Raw genomic sequence first — 25,808 nt, forward strand, 5'->3', positions numbered from 1 at the left:
AACTAATAAAAATCATATATTTCAAATCGTGACGAAACTACAAGACATATAATTTCTTTCTAAGCTTAATGCAAGTACTTGTATTAAGTAACAGCCCTTTGAATATATAGGGTGTCACAAAATTAAGATACCTCCGGGAAATGAGGGGTTCCCGAGCTCATTTGAAGTATTTTTTTTTTTCTAGGTAAAGATGCAATCCGCGGCTTTGTTTGCGAGTAATTAACGAAAAACACTGACCAATCGGAGAGCAAGCGCGGTCAGCGCTCCGCCCTTGCGACCAATGCCGCGTTGCGCGGGCCGCCTGACGCAGCGGCAGTGGTCGCGAGGGCGGGGAGCGTCAGGCGTACACGATCTATCATCGGTCAGTGTTTTTCCTTAATAACTCGAATACAAAGTCGCGGTTTGCATTTTCGCTAAGGAAAAAGTAACTTCAAATTACCTCAAGAATCCCCCCATTTTCGAATTGCGAGACATTTTTTGGACATCCTGTAGTAGTAAAGAAACGATTTAGCATGGAGAATTCAATAAATCCATTCGGATGAATGAATCCGAATTTTCGGTAAACGATCGCATTTTTTTAAATAAAATTCATGCTGTGTTTAACATTCATTAATCACAACGCAACGATTTCTTGCCAATATACAGGGTGTCCTAAAATTATGTTACTTCCGAGAAATTATGGAGTTCCTGGGGTCATTCGATGTAATTTTTTTCCTTTCTACCGCTTATTTTTCTGAGGAAAGTGTCTAGCAAATGTAATTCGAAAATGATATGTTATTCGAAAGTTACGGAAAGGATCATTGGCGGTTTAAAAAAAGAAAATTAATTTGCAACGTTTGCAACCTTTCGAATAATGACGTTGGGAACAGTTATTACGTCTTGTTAACCTAAATATAATTTGTTATTTATTACTTTATTATATATTTGTTAACGCAAAAAGATACCTAAATAAAATTGTCACAGCTTTTGACCAATTTTTTAAAAAATACTAGAATGATGATTTAAAAATTTTTAAATAACAAATTAGAAAATTGTCGAAAAATACACGAAGCCTTAAACAACGCGGCGAGACGAATTAGCAAAAGATAAAAAAGATGCTTACCAAGACCGATTTTGCTTCTTGTTTTTTGGACCGCCGGTGGTGCAACATGGTTCTCGGCTAGCTTCGCGAGGCACAGGCCATCGCCATCGTGGAGGGAATCGAATACATTCACCGTCGATGGCTCCACAGGGTAAAGACGACCCACTCGACCACCTAGTTCCCAATATGCTAATGTACACCATTCCTTCTGTCCAGTCTCACCTATAACAAAGAAAAAAAAAGTTAGTTATTCTGAATTCCACATAGCCGCGTTACATAACTCGTGTTACTTGCTCGCGTCCGTGAATGTGATAATATGTAACGGCGTCACTGTGTGTTCAGTTACTTTTCAATGAATGCGATCCAGTCGATGAATTACACGTTTCGCTTTGTGCAACCATTAATGGCATCGTTTACGAGAACCGCGTGTTTCGAGTAAATTGTCATGAAAATGTCAAAACTGAAAGTCTGCAGTTGATTAATTTAATTTAATAATAATTCATTCATAGTAAATAGCTAATTTATATCGATTCAGTAATAGTAATTATAGTAATTTATAATAAAATTAATAATTAATTTATGATAAATAGTTAATTTACATTAATTTAGTAATTTATAATAAATAATTAATTTTCAATTAATTTATGAAATATTTTATTTTCAAGAATACATGCATGATCTAAAATACAATATCCACTTGCTACTTTCTTTCTCTATTTACTGTTTACTATTTTCTTCTTCATTTCTATGAAAAAATAGGATGAAGAAATAAGATGAGAGACACATGATTGACGAGAGGTCTTTGAATTCTGCCGAAAGCGCTCGGGTGAGGGGCTGCGGACGTATCAACGCAACGGTATCATAAAAGGGAGCCGCTTCGGCTCGATTCGGCTCTATTTGACTCGATTCGGCTCGCCATGAGACGCCGCACCGCGTCGGGAAGTCCCACGCGTCTCGCCAACTAACTGTCGCGGAGACAACGACGGCGCCAGATTCGAGGGCAGACAACCGAATAGACGGAGATGGAAAAATTGTTCGCAAAGTATCCAACCGAAAGAATCGACTGCCTCTGTGCTCTCGTTCTCTCTCTCTTTCGGGATGCGATCGAACTCGATACGTTCCATAAATATGCATACATACATACATACATACATACATACATACTCGATGTCAACAATATCCAATTAACACGTTAAACGCCAAATATCAATTCCAAAAATGCCGACAATATGGAAATCGTTTATCCAATGAAACCGAAACTGGAAAGTTAAACTTTTTCCCATAGAAAAAATTAGTTTCACTCTTTTGTATTCTAAAAATCCTACCAACATTCGGTTTGTCTTTACAGTTTTATTACGATATATCGGTTCTCTAATTTTTATTACAGATTTATTGTATATTTTTAATCGATTATATAAAATCTACTATATTTAGTAAACAGAAGCACGCGTAAAAAAAAAATCATTTTTATAAGAAATTTCACACGAATTTAATTTGTCTATAAAATTTGTTTGCACGTTCCATATTCTTATACAATTTCATACAAAATTTCATATAAAAATCCCAACTTTCATTTATAAATGTATACATTTGTTTTATGCGATAACATGCACAGTCCAACTTTCGTTGCTTTCAATTCTTGATTTAAAGGCATATTAAGGTTATTCTCGTGCAGGCGACTGCGTCTTGATGTCTCGAAATTCCATTGCCTCTCGCACTTTTGTACAAGTCTTATAAAGGATCGATTTAGCCGGTAGATCGTTCCTGAGCAGGTAATGACCTCTTTCCCGTCATTGGTTCGGACCGTGCGTTCGCCATTCGACAAAGCTAGAAAATTCGGCGCGTCGAGAAGCGACCGAATTGAAATACTAGGTTATGTGTAGACATTACACTGCCGTGTATCTATTATTCTTTAACTTGAACATTTACTTTTCTTAAAATATTAGATACGTGTGCATATATTATTGTCAAATATTGTGGAGGTTCCTCCATGAATTTCTTACGAGTCTAATGTCACGTTTTCATTACGATAGCCCCTAACCTCATATTTTATCTTTTCTTCGTATTGCTTGATATTTTTCGTTCTCTTTCCTTTGACTTCTTCTACACACGCAGCTATAATTCCTAGGATCAAGATATTTTCACTGTAGCACTTTACAAATTAGGTATAAGGTACTCTACGATCGAGCGTGTTCGCGCCGGCTCGTCGAGAACTGCGATGTATAGGTTAAGGTGCGCAGTTCAGCAAAGCCGAAAATTATGCGCTATATACTATGTTAGTAAATAATATTTGTGGATAGATGATAATGACAGTTTACGTAGTTTTCCATGAAAGTAATGATCTAAAAATAACGCTGAAATGAACAGTTTATTATTAATTACCAAAATATAAATGCATTTCGAATCAGCGTTCACACAACTGCCGTTAGGAGTATATATTTCGTAAGACTCCATGTTTCCATAAGCTTCCGAACATTAAAAGTCAATGAATGAATTAAAACTGCGATTGATGTTACTTGTATGTCATAAATTACCAATATTAAACGTATAAAAAATTACGAGATCAATTTTTAGGAGATTACATGCTGTAAAATGTTAGACTTTATTACTTTTATAAAATACGCACAGAACCCACATTTACCGTAGCGGCATGATCTCGAGGCTTCGAAACACCGCCGAACAGCGTATCGTATTCTTTGTTTATCTTTCCATCCGTATAAAACTGTCCGGTCGCCAGTTCTACGGTTACATTTATAGCCATGAGATCCATTTACCGAACAGTAATTGGCATTTATTATCCGCGATGTAAAATTACATTGTGGGACGAATGTAATCGCCGGTGAGTCACGAGAAATCATAACGAAATGACTACAAAAAGGAGGAAAATTAAACTACGAGACCACTGGCCTAGTAAATACATCAACCTAAAAGAAAGATGATGAGAAACGTGCTCTAGAAAACGAAGTTAACGAGGAAACTTGTTAAGGACAAGTTTATTTGCAATATTCTGCTATCGGATGGAAAAACGAAAACGTTTAATTCTAATCGGCGGGTTTGCAACAATAAATCAAGGTAGCAGTCGATTTACACATTTTTTTGTTGTGCATTTGATTTTGTTCAGAGAAGTATGATCGGTTGCCTGATGTAAGTAAGCATGTTGGTTGTAAATACCAAGTACGGTGGTATTGAAACGGAGAGAAACGAATGTCTAATTCGTTTGCTTTCTATTTAATTTATTTCCTTCTACTTTGGCACAAGGAGGAGGCAGCTTAAATATTTATGCAGCGTCGATTGAAACAATGAAAAGGGTACTGCAACTCTACGAGTAGAATTAACGCTAGAAGAGACCCAAACAACGTGAAAAAAAGAAATACGAAATTATACGAAACATTCGAAAAAGCTGCACAGAATTAATTAAAAATGATAAACGAATTGTTCTTATATATCCCAGCAGGGCACAATAAGCAATGAAAAAGCATACACATAAAAACATACAACAAACGATGAAGAATGGAACAGAATATGAATCGCGCCAAGAAAAACAAAAACTCGCGGCAACGTACTTACAGTCCTCGCGCGACAAGGAGGCACCTTTGTGTTTACACATTTCTCCTCTTACTTACTAGCTGCCACACTGCCGCAGCTATCGGTCGCTAGCAGCCGCCGTCAATCTACGTCACCGTTTTCGGCCAATGGCGACCGATAGCTGCGGCAATGGGCAGCTAGTAAGAGGGGGAACATGTAAACACGAAGGTGCCTTCTTGTCGCGCGAGGACTATGTATACAGAATTCCTTGCAACAAATGCCGGACTACGATATGAATAGAAAGGCAAGAATAATTTCGTCATGACTCGGATCGGGACAAATAACTCACGACCATTTACACAAAAAAAGAAACCGAACTACCCTTCTGCAATCCCGCTAACAAAGCACTAACAACCAACTCTCTACTATTTCAATGCAACAAATATCAAAACGATAAAATGAAATAAAAACTGAACATACGATTGAATTTGACGTAACAAGAGTTAAAATGTAAATAACGTAACAAGATTGAAAAATGATGTTTTTTAGACCTTTTTTATCTGAACCTACACCGCGTAAATTTAAAAAATATGTCGGAACAACTTTGTTTAGCCCAACTTAAGAATAATATGATTCATGTTTCTTTTCACTTAAGATCATTTTTTTTTGTCAAGTATCGATGGTGATCATTATTTTTTGCACATTATCCCCTATTTTTTAAAGGTCATAGCGTTAGAACTCGTGGAATTCGTCTTGATGTGCAAATAATAGCAATGACCTTGCGTACTTGAAAAAAATAACCTTGAGAGTAAAAAACATGAATCATAATATACTTAGTCTTGAAAATATGATATGAAAACATAATGAAATAAAATTAAATATAACCAAAATGAACACCATATATGCATACTGAAAATTACATTGAAATCGCAGTTTTTCACTAATTTTAATCAAAAACAGGTAATTTTCAGTGGCCTGTAACATCTATTATACATATAAGTTACCGAGATCTACGAGACGCCATTTTTAAATTCTTCTTACAGGTTCGGATCAAACAAGTTGGAAGAACATGATATTAAAATTTTACACAATCCGACCAATTTCAATTTTTCAATAAAATTATTTAACAATTATTTAGTAAACTAATCCGTCTAACATCTCGAAAAAATTTAGATTGCTTGGCCCAATTATAAAAAGAAAAGTTTTTGCGTTTTGAAAGGTGCACGGAAACTTATTGCACCGACTGTACAATAGTTCACCTATCTCTCACCACGTACAAGAGGACTTAGTTCAGAATAGTGTTCAGTTAACCGGACACTGCTAAAATTTCGTTCATATAAGTGGAATATGTATAAACGTAGTTCCGCTGTATATTGTATGAAGTGGCCGTCGCGTTTTTCGATCTAATTCCAATCTAAACCCGATAGAAAAATGAGGAATTTGATCCTGTGCAATATTAATATATATAATAATATATAATATATAGTCAAATTAGGTTGACAAACTAATATGTACTATTGAATAGGAATCAACTGGCGCGTCTGGTCATGGTATACCAATTCTTCGTCATATTACAAAAGTCACGTGAATTTGACGCATCTTTCAACTCAGATTTCTCGGAAACGGAGCCTTAAATAACAAAATGTTATTCCTCTTTCTCGATTTATTTTTGCATGTATAAATCAGCCACGATTTTCCGAACACCCTGTATATAAGAATGGGAAGCACTGCACAACGTTAAAGCATTATAAAATACCGCACGAAAAGAATGAGATAGAGCCGAGAAAATAAAATCGCAAAACTTGGTAAATAGTCGGAATAACAGCATATATCAAGGACGGTGATACGAGCTAGTCGATTTTAAATTATATTGAATCTGTTAGAATGAATTTAAAAAAAGACTGTTCTTAGAGTCAAATTTTGTCACGTTTCTATGACTAAGAGATTACAGTATCTTATTTACAACATGAACGTAACAATACGCATACATAACTTGCGTTTGTTATTATTCCCAATTATTTGCTAACATTCCTGTAATTGTACTACACACAGACTTTTTTGATAGCGTTATTAGTAATAATACCATCCTAATCCGTCTGATTAACAAGTAGCGTACACTGTAAGCAGCGTGCACACGAAAATGCGAACACTGTATGTCTGGTTCAAGGATGACCATTTCTAGCGGGGGCTGAATTTAGAGGTTAAGAATCAGGAAGAAGGAGAAGGACGAGTAGAAGAAAGTAGAAGAAGGAGGAAGACGAGAAAAAGAAAAAGACAAGAAGAAGACGGAGAGAACACGGGTGTGCGAAGGTGTAAGAACGCTGCGGCTCGGCTCGGCTCGGCTCGGCTGTGTGCGAGCAGGGGCGGGGCGGGCCGGGGCGGAACCCCTGCTTCCACCAGATAAAAATAGATATTACGAGTTTACCGAGGCGCCAAGATTGCGGGGTATCGCGACGATTACGTCATCGGTAGTAGCGCGAGTGGTTGGAGCAAGGACGCTTGTCGCGTCGGCCGCCGTCGCCGACGCCGTTGCCGTCGCCGTCGCCGTCGCCATCGCCATCGCCGACGCGGTCGTGGTCGTGGTCGTGGTCTCGGTCGCCGTGGCTCGTAACGCTCGCCGTGCCCGTCCCGACCTGACCCGACCCGACCCAACCCAACCGTCCTAACCGTCCTGACGAACTCTGAGAGAGTCCGAATTTTCCGGTCTATCTATGACCATTCGCAGCCGGCTCCTCGATCCGCCTTTGACAAATTTCTGTGTCTCGTCAGTTGCGTTCGATCATGGCGCTTCGTCCGGTGCCGCGTGCCGGCGCGACGCGACGCGGCGGAAAATTTGAAATAATTTCATGTAAAATAGTGAAATTGAAATATTTCCATGAGTAAATACTTTTGAAGATACTACTTCATTTTATGCTTAAATGAAATATTATTTGGAGACACTATTTCGTTGAATCTTTAAATCGTGAGAAAATACTATTTATAGTTACACTCGGATTTTCGTATATTTTAATGAAATACTTAGTTCACGATACTATTTCCATATGTAACTACGCACATGAGAAAAGAAAGGTATTTAGACACAAAATATTTACTATTTTTACCCAGCCCTACTAAAATCTAAATTAATCAATTTTTGGTCCAAGTAAAATATTTTTGCAAATTTTTATCCACGTAATTTATTATTACTTTGTCTATTTTAAATTTGACCTACTCATTTTTGTCATAAATGCTTTCTTAAAGAACATACAAAGATCTGTCAATTGATGAAAAAATGTACAATTATGTGTAAACAAGTTTTCTTAATAAACATTTTTTTGGCAGAACTTCCACTTTTCGAGAGATATTTTCTTCCATTTGTTCGAACGATCGTTACCGAGCAAAAATTGTGATAAAAAAGTTCGATAAAAAACTTTTCAGTTAGTAAAGTATGTAAGATTATTCAAACTTTCTTTTTTTAAAGAAAACCCGTATGCTCTTTAAAAAAGTGTCAGGGGTCTTGTATCGAAAATAAAGTGGTTTGGGAGTTATTAATTTCGCGTCGCAGCAACTCGCGAGAATACATTCGCATTCCTCGAGACGTCTCTTCGCCGCTCGTCGTTTCACGACGTCGTCGATATCGGAGAAAAAAGAGAACCGATTTATTGTACACGTACGCCGCCTCGCTGGAAACCATAGCACGCTCAACATAGAATTCGTTCTACTAAATTTCTCGTTGGCCAATCGACGATTTTCCCGTTGCAATATCGGGAGCTTCGTTGCTGTTACCATTGATTGGGTTATTTTTTGAAAGGAGAATATGCAACGTAGACGTGCCGGGGAGGACTGTTTCAGACTTCTGCTGCCCTCTTTCGAAAAAACAGACTATGATCCACGCCGATGCTGCCGTTTAATCGGTTACGACAATTTCCGACGAGTACACTCGTCACGAAAAAATGGCAACATTTTGTGTTGCGACGAGTATACACTCGCGATGCGTAAAAATTTCACGTTTCGAATGCAATTTTAATTGTAATTAAAATATATTCGCATTAAATCGTGATATTAAATTTCAATATTTTCAGTTTTGAATATCTAGAGGTCGAAATAAAACGAACATGTAGTGAAATGAAAAGAATTGTTATGTAGGCGGAACTAGGCTTCGCGCGATGATTGGCTGGGCCGTGTCGCGTCAGCCGTACTCGATTCTTATTGGTCACTGTATTTCGTTAATAACTCGTTAACGGTGCCTCGGAGAAAATTTTTGTAAAGGAAGAAGTTGCTTCAAATGATCCGAGGAACCCGCTATTTCCGGATTACGAGACATTTTTGGGACACCCTGTATATATATGTGTGTGTATATACATAATATTATACATATAATATTATAAAGTTGTACATATATATTAAATAGTATTTTATGAAGTAATTTGAGAGAGTTCAATTCGAGTTTGAGGAACAATGACCTCGTCGAGCGTGTCGTACCGAGCGCACCGAGCGCACCGCGCGTGTCTACCCCGGCGAGCGAGCGACTCTGGAAAATTGAAAGCAAATTGAAGCCTGTAATAAAGTAATTCCGTCGGTACCGCGAGCATCACGATAAAGAAGCAATTGCGGAATTCGCCGTAGCTCCGGCGCGTCGGTTAACTGTCCTCGTTTACGTACCCGCGGTATATTATTTCACGTTTCCACGGCTGATTATAAGTCTGGCGATTTTACTTCGAGGGTCACATCCTCCTCTGAAACAGCGCCATTTCTCCACCGAATATGTATTCAACGACCAACGGTCTTTCAGATTTCCCATTATAAACGTTATCGAAATACCGTTGAATTTTCGGTATAAACAAATTGAATAAACGAATCCATAAGAAATCGAAGATTCGATGCAAATTTTCGAGTTGTATCGACGATTAGTTATCGAGATATCAGAGATTAAAATTTGTTGACGCGTCAACCTAAAACGTACGAACTTTTAAGCCAAAATAACTTCTTTTAATTATCGCTCTACAAGTATTTTTTCCTGGTTCGGCATCGCATGTACTATCGCTACGTAATTAGCGACATTTTTATTACAGTAATTTCTCCCAGAAATGCCAAAATTCTGGTTGCATTTAGTTTATTTGTTAAAAATAATTAACTTTATATTCATCGGATAAGACGTATGAAATTTTTCTCTTCAAATTCAATTAGCTATTTATTTGTGAAAATTCAACGGGCAAAAGACGGTCGTTTCGAAAGTACTGGAAAAACTATTTAAATGTTTTGATACCGAATGCGCGCAAAATCTTTTCTAAATCTTATGAAAATGCCGAAGAAAATACCGAACGAAGGAAGGAAAAATAAATTGAGAAAAATAAATCGTTCCAGATTAGATGTATCGGTTGGTAACAATTTTATGTATCGTTTGATATGCGTATACTTCTTCATAAAAAGTTAGTTTGTCGATGTGAACGGCGAACATTATTTCGCAGATGAAATTATTTTCTCAACGTTCAGAATAAGTATCATATAATGGAGTAGCAGACCGGGGACGATCGAACTCGGATCGATTTCGAATTGTTCGTCCAACGGCACAGTCTGCGATTCGAGCCCAAAAATTGTTCCGTAACGGTTTAACGATCGTAAATATTCATCGTCCGCGTTGCTCGCAGATCTCGAGAGCCGACGCGACCTTCCTGTCGCATACCAATTGCCTGTGCAGCGAAAACAGTGAAACAGTGAGGTGTCTGTACGAAAGCGTGCGCAAACACGGATGAGAGACAAGATAACCGGGACGCACGACTTGCGACGTGCAAAGTTTGCGCATTCTATTATATATGTACACCGGTCTCTCGATTTACGCGGCATATTTTTATGCGATAAAATTGTAACACCATTTCCGCACGGTATTTTATTAATGCGCGACGTCGGTTTACGTGATCTGAATTTACACAGCCGGTAAACTTTTACGCAGGCTGTTCCCATAATTATGTTAATACTCTCGGAAAGAGTATTAAAAGTATTCCAGAGGTCATTTGAAGTAACTTTCTCCTTAGGGAAAATGTCCTATGAGGCTTCGTTTACGAGTTATTAACGAAAAACGCTGACCAATGGGAGACGAGCTCGCCTAGCGCTAGGCGGCCGAGCCAATCAGCGGAACTGAGCTTCGACCGCTCGTTGGCTCGGCCGCCTTGCGCGAGCTGAGCTCGCCTAACGATCGAAACAAAGTCTTCCCGCGACATTTCAATCGGAGTTGTGCTAATTGAATGAAATTGAAATTCAATTACATTGTAATTCAATCAAGCAATTCGAACGGTCGAGTTAATTCGATTACTAATTATTTTGATCACGAGCGTAATTGAAATACGATGTAATTGATGTACAATCTAATCGAGATATGAATCCGAATCTTTTCCATATTTCTTGCACATGTAATAACGAGTGTCCAACGTACGAATGTAGTGGTACAAAGGTGAATGTAGATGTGTGGCTGTGTAGGTACGACGATTGAATGATGGGGACATTTGACGATTGACTGATCGATGTCACCGAGCGGAATCGGATCGGTGTAAAAAGATGAATTACAATATTTAATTCAATGGCGATTTGAATTACGAGTTAGAATGTAATTGTATCATGCACTTTGGTAATCATGGTTCCTTGAGTAATACAATCGTAATTCTGCGCACAACTCTAATTCGAGTATGGTATATTTACGTTCGTAGGGACGTTAGGAAATAAGGACGCGTGTTACCAAACGTACGATGTGTATATGGATATGCGTGAGTGAAGGACGCGAGGTACGAATATGCGCGCGCGTGTGTGAGAGAGAATGGTTGGGTTTTTGAAAGACGATGGAGCGGGCAGTCGTTGGGCGTAAGCGAAAGAGGGAGAGAGTGCGTAAGCGAAACAAAGTGTCGAGATTTATATTCAAGAAAACGCTGAAATTATTAAGAAAATGAAAAAGGGAGGAGCGTACTGCAAAGTTAGCAGAAGAATATGATGTCGGGTAAATCGACGATTACTGATAACAAAAGAAAACGATCGCTCAATACAAGATTATTTGCAAACTGTTGCCGCATTAGATGCTGGTACATCGCGGTAAAAAATAATGGTATGGACATTGACCCTGTATCAGTGATTTTGATAATACAGAATTAAAAGAATGCCCATCTCAGAACCATTGTTATGCGAGAAAGCTCCAGAGCTTAACGGGAAGATGCAAGGATATCCTACATTTAAACCTAGCAGTGGCTGGTTATCAAAATTTCAGTTAGATACATTAAATTATTACTAATTAAATACATACATATGCATTAAGTAGAGAAAAACTTTCCGCAGATAGAATTGCTGCAGAACCCTTAAAAGCTCATCTTCAAATCATCCTAAATTTATAACATCGTTTATAATTATTTTGTTGTCTGAAAATAAATCATTTTTACAGAATTTAATGTACTCAGTATGTACTTAAATTGTGTCACAGAACGCTTTTTTATCTTGGTGTTCGCTTTGATTGCATTTTGAAGAGCGACGCCTTACATTAATAACAAAATAAAAATTGGCTGCTATCAGCTGTTATCGGAGAAATCGTCTAATAATAATGTCAAAATGGCACGTGCCACGAAGCATACCGCGATACGTATTAGTAAATATTTCATCTGTTCGCACTCCATTGAAACTAATGAGAATAATTATAATTTTTCTTTTTTTATTATATGCAGACTTTTGCTCGCATCCGACAGTAATCGTCGATTACGAGGAAAAGAACAATCGAAAAATCGAAAGTATTTCTCAAAGAAATAATCGAATTAGTGGTTTCAGAACAATGTTAGCAACATGAAAATGGAGGGAATGTTCAATTGGTTTGAATCGAATTCAAAACAACAATTGTATTTCTAAAAAGTTTGATTATAAAAACTGCAATTTGTTTTCATTATTCTATCCCAACAAAAACCCAAATATATGCACTAGTAGTATAATATAATAATAAAATAATATACAGGGTGTCCCGAAAATGTCTCGAAATCCGGAAATGAGAGGTTCCTGAGGTCATTTGAAGCAACTTTTTCCTTTGCGAAAATTTTCTCCGAGGCTTCGTTTACGAGTTATTAACGAAAAACACTGACCAATAAGAGGCGAGCTCGGCTGACGCGCGGCGGCCCAGCCGACGAGTACACGGAGCCCAGTTCCGCTCATTGGCTCGACCGTCTCGCGCCAAATGATCTCGCCTCCGATTGGTCACTGTTTTTCGTTCATAACTCGTAAACGAAGCCGCGGATTGCATTTTCGCTAAGGAAAAAGTTGCTTCAAATCACCTCAGGAATCCCCTACTTTCGGATTGCGAGACATTTTCGGGACTCCCCGTATAATTTTAATTGTCGTATGTTTTTTTTTTCGTTTTTTGTGTAGAAACCGGCTACATATTGTGCGACGGTTTGACCGCGGCGCACTGCCGAAATCAAAACAAATGCTCCACGATCGTACAGTATCGTTGACCTCCAACATACAGTAAATTCTGTGCAATTGTCCTTCAGCTTGTAACGAAATATGGATGACTTGAGAAGAGGAGATACGATTATTTACGCCTCACGGTTCGTTTTTGTAGTTGTTAATAATCGGCATAATAATATAACTTTAAAACAACAAGTGACATTAAAAATAACTGGAATATATGCTATTTAAGGCAAATAGATGTTCTATTATTATTCTAGTGTATAATCCTTGATTTTTTAAAGTTTTATCGCACAGATATAATATGCGATGAGTCCTTCAATTTAAGTTGGAAATATTTAAAAATAGAAATTTTCACTTTTTGTTCTCCAGTTTAAAGTACACGAAGATACGAACGTTATAGTAAAAAAAAGTACTCTGCAACCAAAAAAGACGAAGTTTTGGCACGTTTTGAAGCAATTCGATCACTATGCAACATTAAAAAAATAAAAGGAGTAGATATTATTCATTACTATAGAAATACCATAAGTCTTTATTGCAAAAAAGACCACAGTGACTCGATGGATTCGGGAGTGTTCTAGAGTTCATTAGCGAGTCGATTTGTGATGATTCGATTCTGCAGAACAAGCCAATGATGTGTTTCCGCGGTCCGAAACGCTTCCGAAGTGAGGTTATCTCGCGGCGAAAATAAATTAAAGTGTTATAAAAAGTACTGTTCGCGCGTGAAATCACCGAAATCGTCGTCGGTAATTCATTCTTGTATGAGCGGACGATTTGAAGGGGAGGGTTAATAACGGCCGCTAATAAATTCTACGACGGCTAAGAAGGGATCGAGAAGAAACATGCGGTGTCATCAAAATTAGTCCGATCTCCTAGAAATCGTTGCCAGGACCGACGAAAGCCGTCTAATAAATTAAACGGATTTACTTATCGATGCGGGCCACGATAAGCGGAAAATTCGATGATCCAACATCGTCCCGATCTTGTCTTATTACCAGTAATAGCCCTTCCAATATATTTCAAGTTCGTACTTGACGGAAATGTGTCGATCTTAAAAGATCATTCGAACCGCGGCAAATAGAAACACGTATTTTACACCGTTTTCGAGACTGCTTACATATTATACATTTAAGCAAGATTTAATTGTTGGAAAATACACGTACCGACAAAAGTTAAGAAACGTGCTACACAGATGTATATTTTTGGGTGTAGCAAATCGTAACAGAGGATACAAATTTGTATCGTGTTAACGAAAATATTAATTTTACTTTTTTACAATTTTGTAATTTCTATTTTTCGTTTTAATTTCATTACCTTTTTGTGTACCAAATACAACAACATTGCGATATAAACAATGTGTTATATATGTTCCATTGTAATATCTATTATTAATATTTGTTAAAATATCTACCATGCCGATCATGGGGTTGAAACTTGGCACAACGTGTCTCTCGATAAGCTATCGCGCAGCACATCGTCTTTTGCACGAATCATTATTTTATACAAATCTTTAATCAACGTGAACAAGATTGACGAGCAAATAGCGCCGCATACAACGGTCTGTGTATACTGCAAGTATAGAAGCAGCGATTACTATTGCTCGCTGTGTATAGAGATATACAGGGTGTCCCAAAAATGTTTCGCAATCCGGAAATGGGGATATGAATCAAAGAGCGAGCGTGGCCGGCGCTTCGCCCTTGCGGCCAATGCCGCGTCGCGTCGACCATCTGACGCAGCGGCAGAGATTGCGAGAGCGGGGCGTCAGCCGATCTCGCCTCTCATTGGTCACGATTTTTCGTTAATAACTCGTAAACGAAGCCACGGATTGCATTTTTGCTAAAGAAAAAGTTACTTGAAATGATCTCAGGAACCTCTAATTTCTGGATAGCGAGACATTTTTGAGACACCCTGTACATGTTTGATGAAGGTAAAAGCGGCGAGTTCCGACATCGGATAACGTTTCGAAGTGTGCCAGACGGAATTCCTAGAAAACGTCTCCCCACCGCGACGTATTAGAGAACACTCGTCGTGATCAAGCACGAACTTCTTTCAAATCTTGGCGATCAAGTTTTTTCTGCGATTGATCAACCGTTATCTGTTCGTATCAACCGGCGTGTGTCCTTCTGACTGCGAGATCACAGATTTCCAGATGGTGCTTTTAGACGATAAGACCGAGTCCCTGCCGTCAGAGATAGTGCATCGCCGTGTTATCAATGGAATATTTCGAAATTCGCACGACCTACAAGAACAGCCTTGACGGCGGTGACATCACGATTTAATATACAGAAAGATTCTTCGAGACGACCGAATGGGCTGAGGTCTCGTCTCGCCTCGCAGCACTATGCCAACGAATTGAAATTCAAAGCTAAATATCTCCTGCAATTTTCAATTTGAAATGATTCCGAATTTTCGTACAATTTATATTATATTTATACAATTATATTGTATATTAATTATATATTATAATTATATATAATATATATAATATAATATAATATATATATAATTATAATAAATATATAATATACAATTAATTATATATTATTTATTATTATTATATATTATTATATATATTGTATTATATTATTTATACAATTTAAAGGAATATTTAGGTGCGCCCACAAACAATGTTCTTCAGGTAAAAATAAACATTGCTACCTCGTCCATTGTCATTTAGTGGTTCCATTATGGACATGGAGCATATACATACAGGGTGTTTCAAAATTATTGTATATGCGGGAAATGAGGGTTTCCTGAGATCATTTAAAGTAACATTTTCCTTAGCGAAAATGTAATCCGCAACTTTGTTTGCAAGTTATTAACGAAAAACATGGACCAATTGGAGAGCGAGCGCGGCCGGCGCTCCACCCTAACGACCAATGCCGCGTCGCGCTGGCCGTCTGACGCAGCAACAGAGGTCGTGAGGACGGGGCGTCAGCCGTACGCGATCTCTCATTGGTCAGTGTTTTTCACTAATTGCTCATTGTAAAAAGAAAAAAAATGCTATTAAACATTGCTTATTTATACGTTTTATCACACTTTAAAAGTCTGCGCAAATGTATAAATATCCGCTGTCTAGTCATAATAAGAGTTATCGTCGGAAGAAATTCTATTTTAACTTACTATAAAAACCTTCGAAGAGATATCAACGAAAGAATAAAATAATTGTATTACCCTCTTGATGAGGGTAACTCTTGAAATTGAGTAACTTTTGTGTTTTAAATGTTTCCCAAAAACGTATTGTTTCAGAGTTACATATTTAGATTTAATGTTTTCAAACGAACATATTACTTATGTATAAGTCACTTATGTATAAGTGACAGAAATATAATTTCCGTCGTCCGTAATATGCTTATTGGTAACAGAACAAATTTTCGGTTAATAGTATAATTTATTTGTAAACGAAATTTTTAATCTTTCAATCGCTGTTTAAACAATTTCATTTACATTGTTTAGTTTGAACAAAAATGTTTGCAAATAACTGTTATCTCTGATACCTATCGTTGCGCGATGCTTTTCACGAAATCGAAATAGTATAAATAACGACGATTACATTGAAAATCAGTTAATTATTCGAATATTTCGAACAGCAAGTGTGTATTTAAGAAAAAGAAAACTAACATCTAAACGGTAAAGAAGCATCAAAAACTTATCGAACGGCCCAGGTTCGAACAATGCCCGCGCACGCCTGTACCCCGAAAATACTTGGCGCGCAACGCCGTTCTAAATCACCGCGCACGATCTAGGAAACACTGCGTGTGAACGAAGCTTTATGCGAATCGGTCGAGCAAACGTGACGGCGCAAAGTACCGAGTGCCAATGTCTTTTCCCAGTTGGGTCAAACACCCTGTGCTTAGATAAGATTCCCAACCTTGGCACGGCCGAGTCGGCTAACTACGTAACGTAGGTGCACTTACAGTAACACGAGAGCATGCACCGCGGGACGCTGTGCGTGCGATCGAAAAGTCTCGGTGCCGCGCGTTCGGTGTGTTTACGGTCGTGCGCGTGTCGTCAGTGCGTTCGCGCGCGTGCGCGTGCGTGTCCACACGTATGCACGCGTCCCTATCAGGATCGAAACAATTCCGGGTATGCTAAGAAAATAGTAGTGACCTGCCGATATGCGCGCGAGTCTGGCTAATGCTAACCTGTTTGTTTCGCGCGATATTCTATCGCAAATATTTGTACCGTTTCCAGAAACGTGATATTATAGATACGTTGATTCGAGCGTACGCCTCTTATCTGAACAACAATTGGAACACCGCTCGCTTCGTCCCGATACTGTTTGCATCCTAATTGGATCGTGCTAGTAGTTTGTTACGTGCGAGCGTGCACGTGTACCGAACGAACGACCGCGCGAAAATTTAATCGTCGAACTAAGATTTTTTGCGCGGCACTGGAATTCAATGTGAAACATTTTCATACGAAAAACGCTGGAACAACTGCGATTAATAATTTCACGCTTGAAAGTTTCTTCACTCGTATGCGGTATCGAATGAAATTCGGTTGACATAACCTCTAAGGACACTTCCGATCGTTTTGTTTGCCTTTGTCGAAACAAATGACAATTTGTATTAATATTAGAACTGGCACAATTACTCTGAACTTTAATAATGATACATTGTTAAACTTGGATTTAAAGCGTTGTTTAAACAATCGTTAGGGTCACGCTGGAAACACTGTGTGTGCCGATTATTACCAAATTCGTAAAACATAGTAGACTAATTACACACTTTGCCTGTACCAATCCACTTGAATCGTTCACTGTTCTTTAATCGTTCGTAATTTGAAGCTTCGACTACATTCGGTCGTAAGAATCTCAGGGAAGCCGTGGGTTTCGTCGATCGCGACGCGCGAGATTTAACGAAGTGTCTCGTCGACAGTCTGTACCCTACTGTGAACCCGCCGTTAGTTCTGCATCGAAGCGAGGTCTGAGAAACATATGTCTCATGTTGCCCGCATCCGCAGGCATCGATTTTTTGGCAATGGGCGCTAGCAGATACGCTGGTTAGTTGCAAAGAAAATTAGGAGAACCGCTGTGTGTATCAAATACTTGTACACTATCAATATCAATAAACTTTGATATTTTAACAAATATAAGCCTTATTAAATTAAAAGCATCTATAATGCATCTTTTATTTAGTAGACGCGACAAATTTAAGAAAATAATAAAAATAAAACTAGAAATAGAAATTGAAAAATTGTAAAACATTGAAATTAATATTTTCGTTGAAACGATACAAATCTATGTCCAATCTATGTTTTTTTTTTATTTTTATCGGTAAGTGTGTGCTATGTAAACAATCGATACAAAATATTTTTGATTCAAGTCCTGTGCTTCCTTCTGCAATATCGACTAAACACGTTGTGTCGTATCATGTACAACACAAATATAAAGATAAAATTCGGATAGTTATCAAAAGAGTTGATCTTACTTTGCATTAAAAGTAAGATACCGTGATATCCGATCGAAAATTTTCACCGTTCGCCCACTTTTAAGGTGTTTGACATTAAAATGTCAAGTAGTGCTCATCAACGCTCTTCGTGAACAATGTTAAAGATGTTGAAAAATTAAGATCGTCCTACGAAAAGGTGTACCACCATGGAGCGTTACTCGGTTCTTGTTTCGATGAATGTTCTGAAACATGTTCAGAACGTTTCGTTTTCGTTTTCGAGACACCCCGTATACGTATGTATGTACAGGATGTTACGCCTAACTGAGAACAGTGAAATATCTCGAAATAGATCGAAGCTACGAAAATAATGTTTATAGAAAAAGTGTTCAGTATAAAGAGATGTTTTAGGTAGTATCAATAATTTTGTTATTGACATAATGGTGAATAATATTTCAAGGTCAAGTTAATTTTTTTAAACGAGACCATACATTTTTTTTAGCCATATTACGATAGCTGGTTTCAATACGAATCCCATATTGTATTATTTCTTTCAAAAATTAGAAGCAATTAAATTAGCAACAGCGGGAGGAGGACGGTATTATGAAAGGTATAAGAAAAAACATACAAAGGTTCGATTTCTGTTTACGTGACATTGTTGCTGTCGCCTAATGCAGATGCAACGAGGCGTAGATAATACACTGGCGATGAGCATAAACAAAAGACGAACCTTTCTGAATTTCCTTATGCCTTTGGTATTTCCAATAATCAGTTTAAATAGTATCTTCAGTAAATCAAGACAAAAATGAAAAATTCTAAAGCATTTTGAGTGTGTGAAAATGCTTACTCCACAGGAAAAAATCGAAATAGTTTGATTAAGAGGTGACGATTTTAATTCATACGACAAGCGAGGAACGAATTTCACAGGCGACATCCGAAAAAACCAAAACCTGCATTTTCAGTAATATGTAAAATCGTATCTACGGTAACCAAGAAATCGACTGAAACTAAGCCTGAGAGAACAACGATTTGGCTGAAGAAGATATCAGAATAACACGTCAATCGAGATGTAGTCAACCAACGCGACGAGACTTTTAATACTATCCGCCTCCCGCTGGTACAAATTTAATTGCTTCTAATTTATGATTAATACAATATTGGATTCGTATTGAAACCAGATATCGTAATATGACTAAAAAAATGTATAGTCCAATTTAAAAAAATCAACTTGACTTTGAAATATCATTCACCATTATGTCAATAAAAAAATTATTGATACTACCTAAAACATCTCTTTATACTGAACACTTTTTGTATAAACATTGTTTTCGTAGCTTCGATCCATTCCGAGATATTTCACTGTTCTCAGTTAGGCGTAACACTGTATGTATATCGGCGTCAGACACGACCCTTGTCCTTCAAACGGCCTTTCTACGACCGTGCGGCTCCGCGTGAAGGTATACCATACGTGTGTCGCATACCTAACGACACGCGTAGCGCGCACGAGAAAGCCGGCCATCGCCGATAAACTTCTGATTGTTTGCGTTTCGGTGTACGTATGTGTCTCTGCCCGGTGACTCGGCGCTTGGTATAGGCCGCGTTAAAAGCCACTCGATTTCACCGTTTCCACGAGTTCGCGCTGCTGCTAAGCTCTTGTTACTTTATTCGACGGTTCGAAAATGTTTAATTAGTTTAACGAATAATACAGGGTGATCCAAAAGTACCTTTAGGATGTCGAATCAGAATATCCGTCAAACGCCATGTTTGTTTCTTGTCACTTCCTTTCTTTCTAACCTACAACGATAGATAATTTTAACGGTGGAATTTAAGCGTGTTAAAGTTATTCAAATTTATTTCAAAAATGAAATTATTTAAAATATTAAATTTTATTTAAAAAATTGAGAAATAGCCATTGTAAATTGCGTGATTTTTTCGACATACATAATCGTCCATCCGAGCAAACAATTCGAAATTTGGTTAACAAAATTTGATAAAACTGGAACCGATCATAATAAACCAAAGTCTGGCAGACCAAAAACAGCTCGTTCGGATGAAAACGTTGCTGCCGTTCGTGAAAGTATTGTTAATGAACTATCGACGTCAATTCCACGTCGTTCTCAAGAATTGAATAGTTCTTATGGAAATTTGTGGTGAATTTTGCATAAAGATTTGCATTCACATGCTTACAAAATTCAATTTACGCAAGAACTGAAAAAAAGCGATAATTTCCAACATAGAAGTTTCGTTTTCACGCAACATCGTCTTCAACGATTAAGCTCGTCGACACGTCGATGAGTATAATTGCCGCATATAGGCAGATGAAAATCCAAGAGCCATTCAAGAGAAATCACGTCATCCGATAAAAGTTACAATAATAATAATAATTATTATAATAAGTACAGGATTATTCTGGTTATAAAAAATACATAAATATAAAAATATTTAAGTCAAAATACATACAAAAATAGTTGCGAACATTTGACAATTTCTCTACGAAAAATCTGAGAAAAATTAAGCCCACTGCTTGTGATAGTACCTTATCAGGGAATTAATATCAGAGTGGCATAGTATTTTTGTTTGCAAGATATCTTCAATTTTCCGATGCTTTTTTTAGTTTTCCATTTTTGATAACCGCATCTTGCAACCGAAAAATCTGGATAAATTCTATAATGTGCAACTTGATGCCCAAAATAAGTCACATTTTTTTCAAAATTTTAAAAAGTCTCCGAAGAACGGAAATGAGTGGAAAAGCGCGCAATCTAATTTACCCTGTAACTACGCTCACGGAAAATTACAGGGTTGAAATTTTACACAGATGAGTTTTTCTTGGTCAGCTATTGAACGATATAATACTCGTTGAAAAGCCTCTAAAGGTAATTTTGACCATCTTAATCGACTAGGCCCTAATAATTGCGCATTACAATCATTTTCACGGAATACAGTCGAGTGTCTAGAATTTCATTGATCGGTTGCATCGCGTCGACGGTAACAGCGAGAACCAAAGAACTTTCGTTTGGTCTAGTGATCTTATAAATCTCTGCTAATGCGTCAAAATAAACAAAATATCTTCCTAATGGAATTTGCGAATTCGAATCACTGACTATGTCTGTGTACTAATCGCTGTTTCAACTTGCGATAGACGAAGACAATGGATCTATAGTAGTGCCGTACTCAAACCGATCGGAAGATCCTGTGAATGGTTCTACTGTGATCGTTGAACGAAAGTATTCAACTGAAATAAAATGTTTACGTTGAGTGTTAAAATTGGCCCATAAGAAAAAAACCACGTGACGCACAAGGTGCGCGATGATGTGTTCTTTGTGCGAAAGTAAAGGCACTGCAACAAAATGGGACAGGTTTGAACTGAAATTATACGCGCCGTTTCCAGATATGTACGTTTTTATAGTTGTTGACAATTGGCAACTACAGGTTACTCCGTAATTATACTAACAGCTGGGAAGGGGTGATTCCTGAGGTTAATCGAAGCAACTTTTTCCTTTGCGAAAATGTTCTACGAGGCTTTGTTTACGAGTTATTAACGAAAAACATGGACCAATCAGAGAGCGAGCGTGGCCAGCGCGCTCCGCCCTTGCGACCAATGCCACGTCACGCTGGCCGTCTGACGCAGCGACAGAGGTCGCGAGGGCGGAACCGCGATTTGTACATCGGTGGCTTTAATTTTTTCCGAATTTATACAAATAATTAAACGATTTCTTTTATATTTCTCGTGGAAACATTAGGTTTGTATTTTACGTTTTCAATAAATTGTGCTGCTTTAGAATGTTTTTAGAAATATAAGCGATAATTAATAAAAACATAATAAAAAAATATAATAATAATATTAATAATATACAAATATAAATAAATAAATATATATATATATATATTTATTTATATTTGTATATTATTAATATATATATACGAAGGTTATTTGGAAAAACTTAAAATAATACACGATATTATCTTTTTCCGTAGATTGCATATATCGTTAGAATTCCTTTCGAATCGTTTTCATCGTTTCATCCTCATTAGAAAAGTCCAACAATCCGTATTACTCGATAATCCGGCATTGGCGAAGTCCTGAGTATATACGCCGGATTATTCGAATTCTCTCGCGCCTTTACCATACCAGAAATCCGGCAGCCCCGAAATAGTGCCACTTATGGAGAAAATGCTCCGTCGCGTAAACCACGGTGCGAGAACGAAGGATAAAAAAAGCAAATGGGAGAGAGAGACCAATGTTGCGAGAGAGCTCGTTCCCTCACAGATCTGTTTTCACGCGACAGGCTGGTACTCCGGCCAACACGTACGTCGATTCTAATGTGTGGATGTATTTAATTAAACAGCGAAGCCGAGACCGAGCGATAGGAACCACGAGGAGAGTTTAGTCAAGCGGTGTTCGACCGCGATAACAGAGATGTATGCGGCCAGTGGCGCCTATGTTGCAGCCAATGACGGATCAAAGAGGGCACGCTGCCATGCAACACCATTCCTGGTTTGTTTGGCCGCGGGTTTCTAAAATTAACATTCCCGCGAACGTTGCTGCGTACAATTACGAGCTGGGGAGGAGCGGAGCCGAGCACCGAGGGACGAGTGTCGAGAACCGAGAGCCAAGAGCAACCTAGAGCCGAGAGCAACCGAGAGCCGAGAGCAACTGAGAGCCGAGAGTAACCGAGCGTCGAGAGTCGAGAGCCGAGAGTCAAGCGCCAAGCGCCGAGAGTCGTATAAGCCGAGCGCCAAGCGTCGAGAGCCGAAAGTAGCCGAGCGTTGAGAGCCGAGAGTCATGCGTCAAGCGTCAAGCGCCGAGAGCCGTAAGCCGAGCGCCAAGCGTCGAGAGCCGAGAGCAGCCGAGAGCTCCGCGGCGCAACGAGCTGCGTACTGCGTTCGTTCGAGCGATCCTGTCTGTCGTTGCCGATGTAAGATAGCCAGGGAAATAAGAACACCGCGGTGATATATTATCCGGTAGGAATCTTACAGCAGAAACAGCGGCGGATATATGCGGCTTGTTTCCGAGTAGAGTTTCGGGATCAAGCGGAATCCGCTTCTGCAAACGCCCGCGGCGCGCCGCACCGCATCGCGCCGCGCCGGGAGCGATGATTTCGCGATCATCGAAGATCCCAACGAAATCTATCCTCGGACCCGGATTCTCGGAATTCCTGCGAAATCAAAAATAATAAAAGGCTCGCGACGGGTTTTCGCGAAGATAGAGAAAGCTTGGTAAGGGAGATGTGTGCTATGAAAGGGATGCCACGGTGGAACGGAAGACCTATTTTCCCGGATGCCATCGGCGAAATTTATCGTCGAAATTTCATACCACAGCTTCGTTAAATCTTCAACGATTAATCGTAGCAAAAGACAACGCGAAGGAATAAACTTTACGTTCTCATTACGTTTAATCCAAATGCACGTGAATCTGACTGTTGCGAAAATTCCGATCTTTTCGTTTGTAAGTTTCTCTGTTTTGTATTACTTAAATCCTATTAATCTATAAGTTCTCAATGTTTTACGTACTACTAGGCGTCTTGTTAACGATAATTTTGAACAAAATTACGTTCCGATTTGATTTAACCCTTTGCACTCGAGTGGTGACTCTGAGGCACCACTAAAATTATTATATCACGTTCTAAGATAATTTTTATATTATCAAAGTTTAGATTTTGAACATTCTTGAAAGCGTCAATTTCATACGCGTAAAATCCGCTTTGTCTTGTAAAATGAAAGTATTATAAGTCAGAAAGATGATTTTAGATTTACAGTTAAAATGACTCCGAGTGCAAAGGGTTAAATGTCACCGTTCTACAACGGTGTACGATAAAAATCTATGAAACTCGACACTATCGTAATTCAACGAATGATTTAAAGATTTAAACTATGTAGAAAAATTAACTATCAATAGCTGCGACTAATAAAATAAATCTAACATACGTATGGGAAAGTATGTCAACATTTTTGGTTAGTTCTGGAAATATTTCTCGAATCATTGTTGTTAGGAGTCGACGGATCTTCGTGCAAATGCATATTTTTTTAGAGTATAGGTAAATTGATTGGACGTGGACCGACGTGCTCCGTTATTACAAGGTTCCAAAAATACAGTTTCTTGCATATTTTGCGTATGACACATTCTGGACATATATTTTTGCATATTTTTGAGCGTGCAAGCAAAGATCAATTTGAATCGGAGGATCACTTTACGTTCTTATTCGGTTCTATCTTTTCATTTTGAAAACGAAAAATGTATTCCGATTCTTGAATGGAATGTATTCCTCCTCCCAAATTGTCCACTTTTGTGTACAAGCTGAGGGTCAATTAGGGAGGATTTACTGTAATGGGTATATTATTGTATCATATTATTGTATATATTATAAATATATCATTAAATATTATATTATTATACAGATATATATAATACGTACAAAATGTAATCGATTTTATTTTTTAACGGTTTTCTTATGTCAAGGTTATATTGCGCCACCAAATTTTACCGTTATCCAACACACCATTTTTCGATAAAATGCACAAACATATTATTATTTCATAATAAATTGAGGGAAGTGCGAAAATAAAGTACGATCGGAGCATGATACTGCAGAAATCGGTACATTTATCCTATTCGACATTATACAGGGTGTCCCAAAATTATGGTACTTCCGAGAAATGAGAGATTCCTGAGGTTATTTGAAGTAACTTTTTCTTTAGCGAAAATGCAATCCGCGGCTTCGTTTACAAGTTATTAACGAAAAACACTGACTAACAAGAGGCCAGCTCGGCTGGCGCGAGGCGGCCCAGCTAACGGGCGGACGAGGCCCAATTCCGCTGATTGGCTAGACCGCCTAGCGTTAGGCGAGCGCGCCTCTCATTGGTCAGCGTTTTTCGTTAACAACTCGTAAACAAAGCCTCGTAGAACATTTTTGCCAAGGAAAAAGTTACTTCAAATGGCCTCAGGAATCGCCGCTTTCCAAGGTGCTACCATAATTATGGAACAACCTGTATTATCGATAACTATGTATTATAGTATAATGTCCCAATGATGGTAAAATGAATTGAAAACTCCTTCATCCTCAAAGACGGCGATCAGTTTACAGTTTAGTACATTGTTACGAACATGAAACCGATCACGATGGACCGGTAGAACGGGCAACGTGTATAGGATAATAACGTAATTGAGATTCCATCGTGTGTGGAAATGATTCATAACCGGCCGAACGATAAGATCGAATTGCATTAAATGTATAGCTACATTGTATAACCTTCTCTCTACAGTTCTCTGATCAAATTAACGTGGAAAGAGAAGCGTGCATCCAGAGCGATAGTTGCTTCGCTGATTTCTTCATAGTCGAACAACTAAAATCCTATTAACCCTTCAACCGAGAACAACTCGGAATTCGCCTTCTAAACGTTTTAGTAAA

At 38.2% G+C, this 25,808-nt stretch overlaps 1 protein-coding gene and 2 long non-coding RNA genes across 5 annotated transcripts in view; 2 read left to right on the top strand and 1 right to left on the bottom strand.

Moving 5' to 3' along the window:
• The window catches only part of Dad (Daughters against dpp), a 170,488-nt gene that overhangs the window by 14,918 nt on the left and 129,762 nt on the right, over window positions 1-25,808 (bottom strand). For both annotated transcript variants that reach the window (XM_076528492.1, XM_033469408.2), the window contains one exon: window positions 1,103-1,303. In XM_076528492.1, the coding sequence (XP_076384607.1) occupies window positions 1,103-1,303 (201 nt within the window). The remainder of the gene's footprint in view (window positions 1-1,102; window positions 1,304-25,808) is intronic.
• On the top strand, window positions 1,188-3,639 carry LOC143263786 (uncharacterized). Its single transcript, XR_013037121.1, has 2 exons — window positions 1,188-1,323; window positions 1,841-3,639. It is a non-coding gene; the product is annotated as an uncharacterized LOC143263786 (long non-coding RNA).
• Window positions 7,041-24,824, top strand: LOC143263792 (uncharacterized). 2 transcript variants are annotated; one of them, XR_013037122.1, is made up of 2 exons: window positions 7,041-7,675; window positions 22,749-24,824. It is a non-coding gene; the product is annotated as an uncharacterized LOC143263792 (long non-coding RNA). The 2 variants fall into 2 exon arrangements; XR_013037123.1 differs by lacking the exon at window positions 7,041-7,675 and adding an exon at window positions 16,948-17,098.

The sequence above is a fragment of the Megalopta genalis genome, chromosome 1, assembly GCF_051020955.1.
Source record: "Megalopta genalis isolate 19385.01 chromosome 1, iyMegGena1_principal, whole genome shotgun sequence".
Taxonomy (NCBI): Eukaryota; Metazoa; Arthropoda; class Insecta; order Hymenoptera; family Halictidae; genus Megalopta; species Megalopta genalis.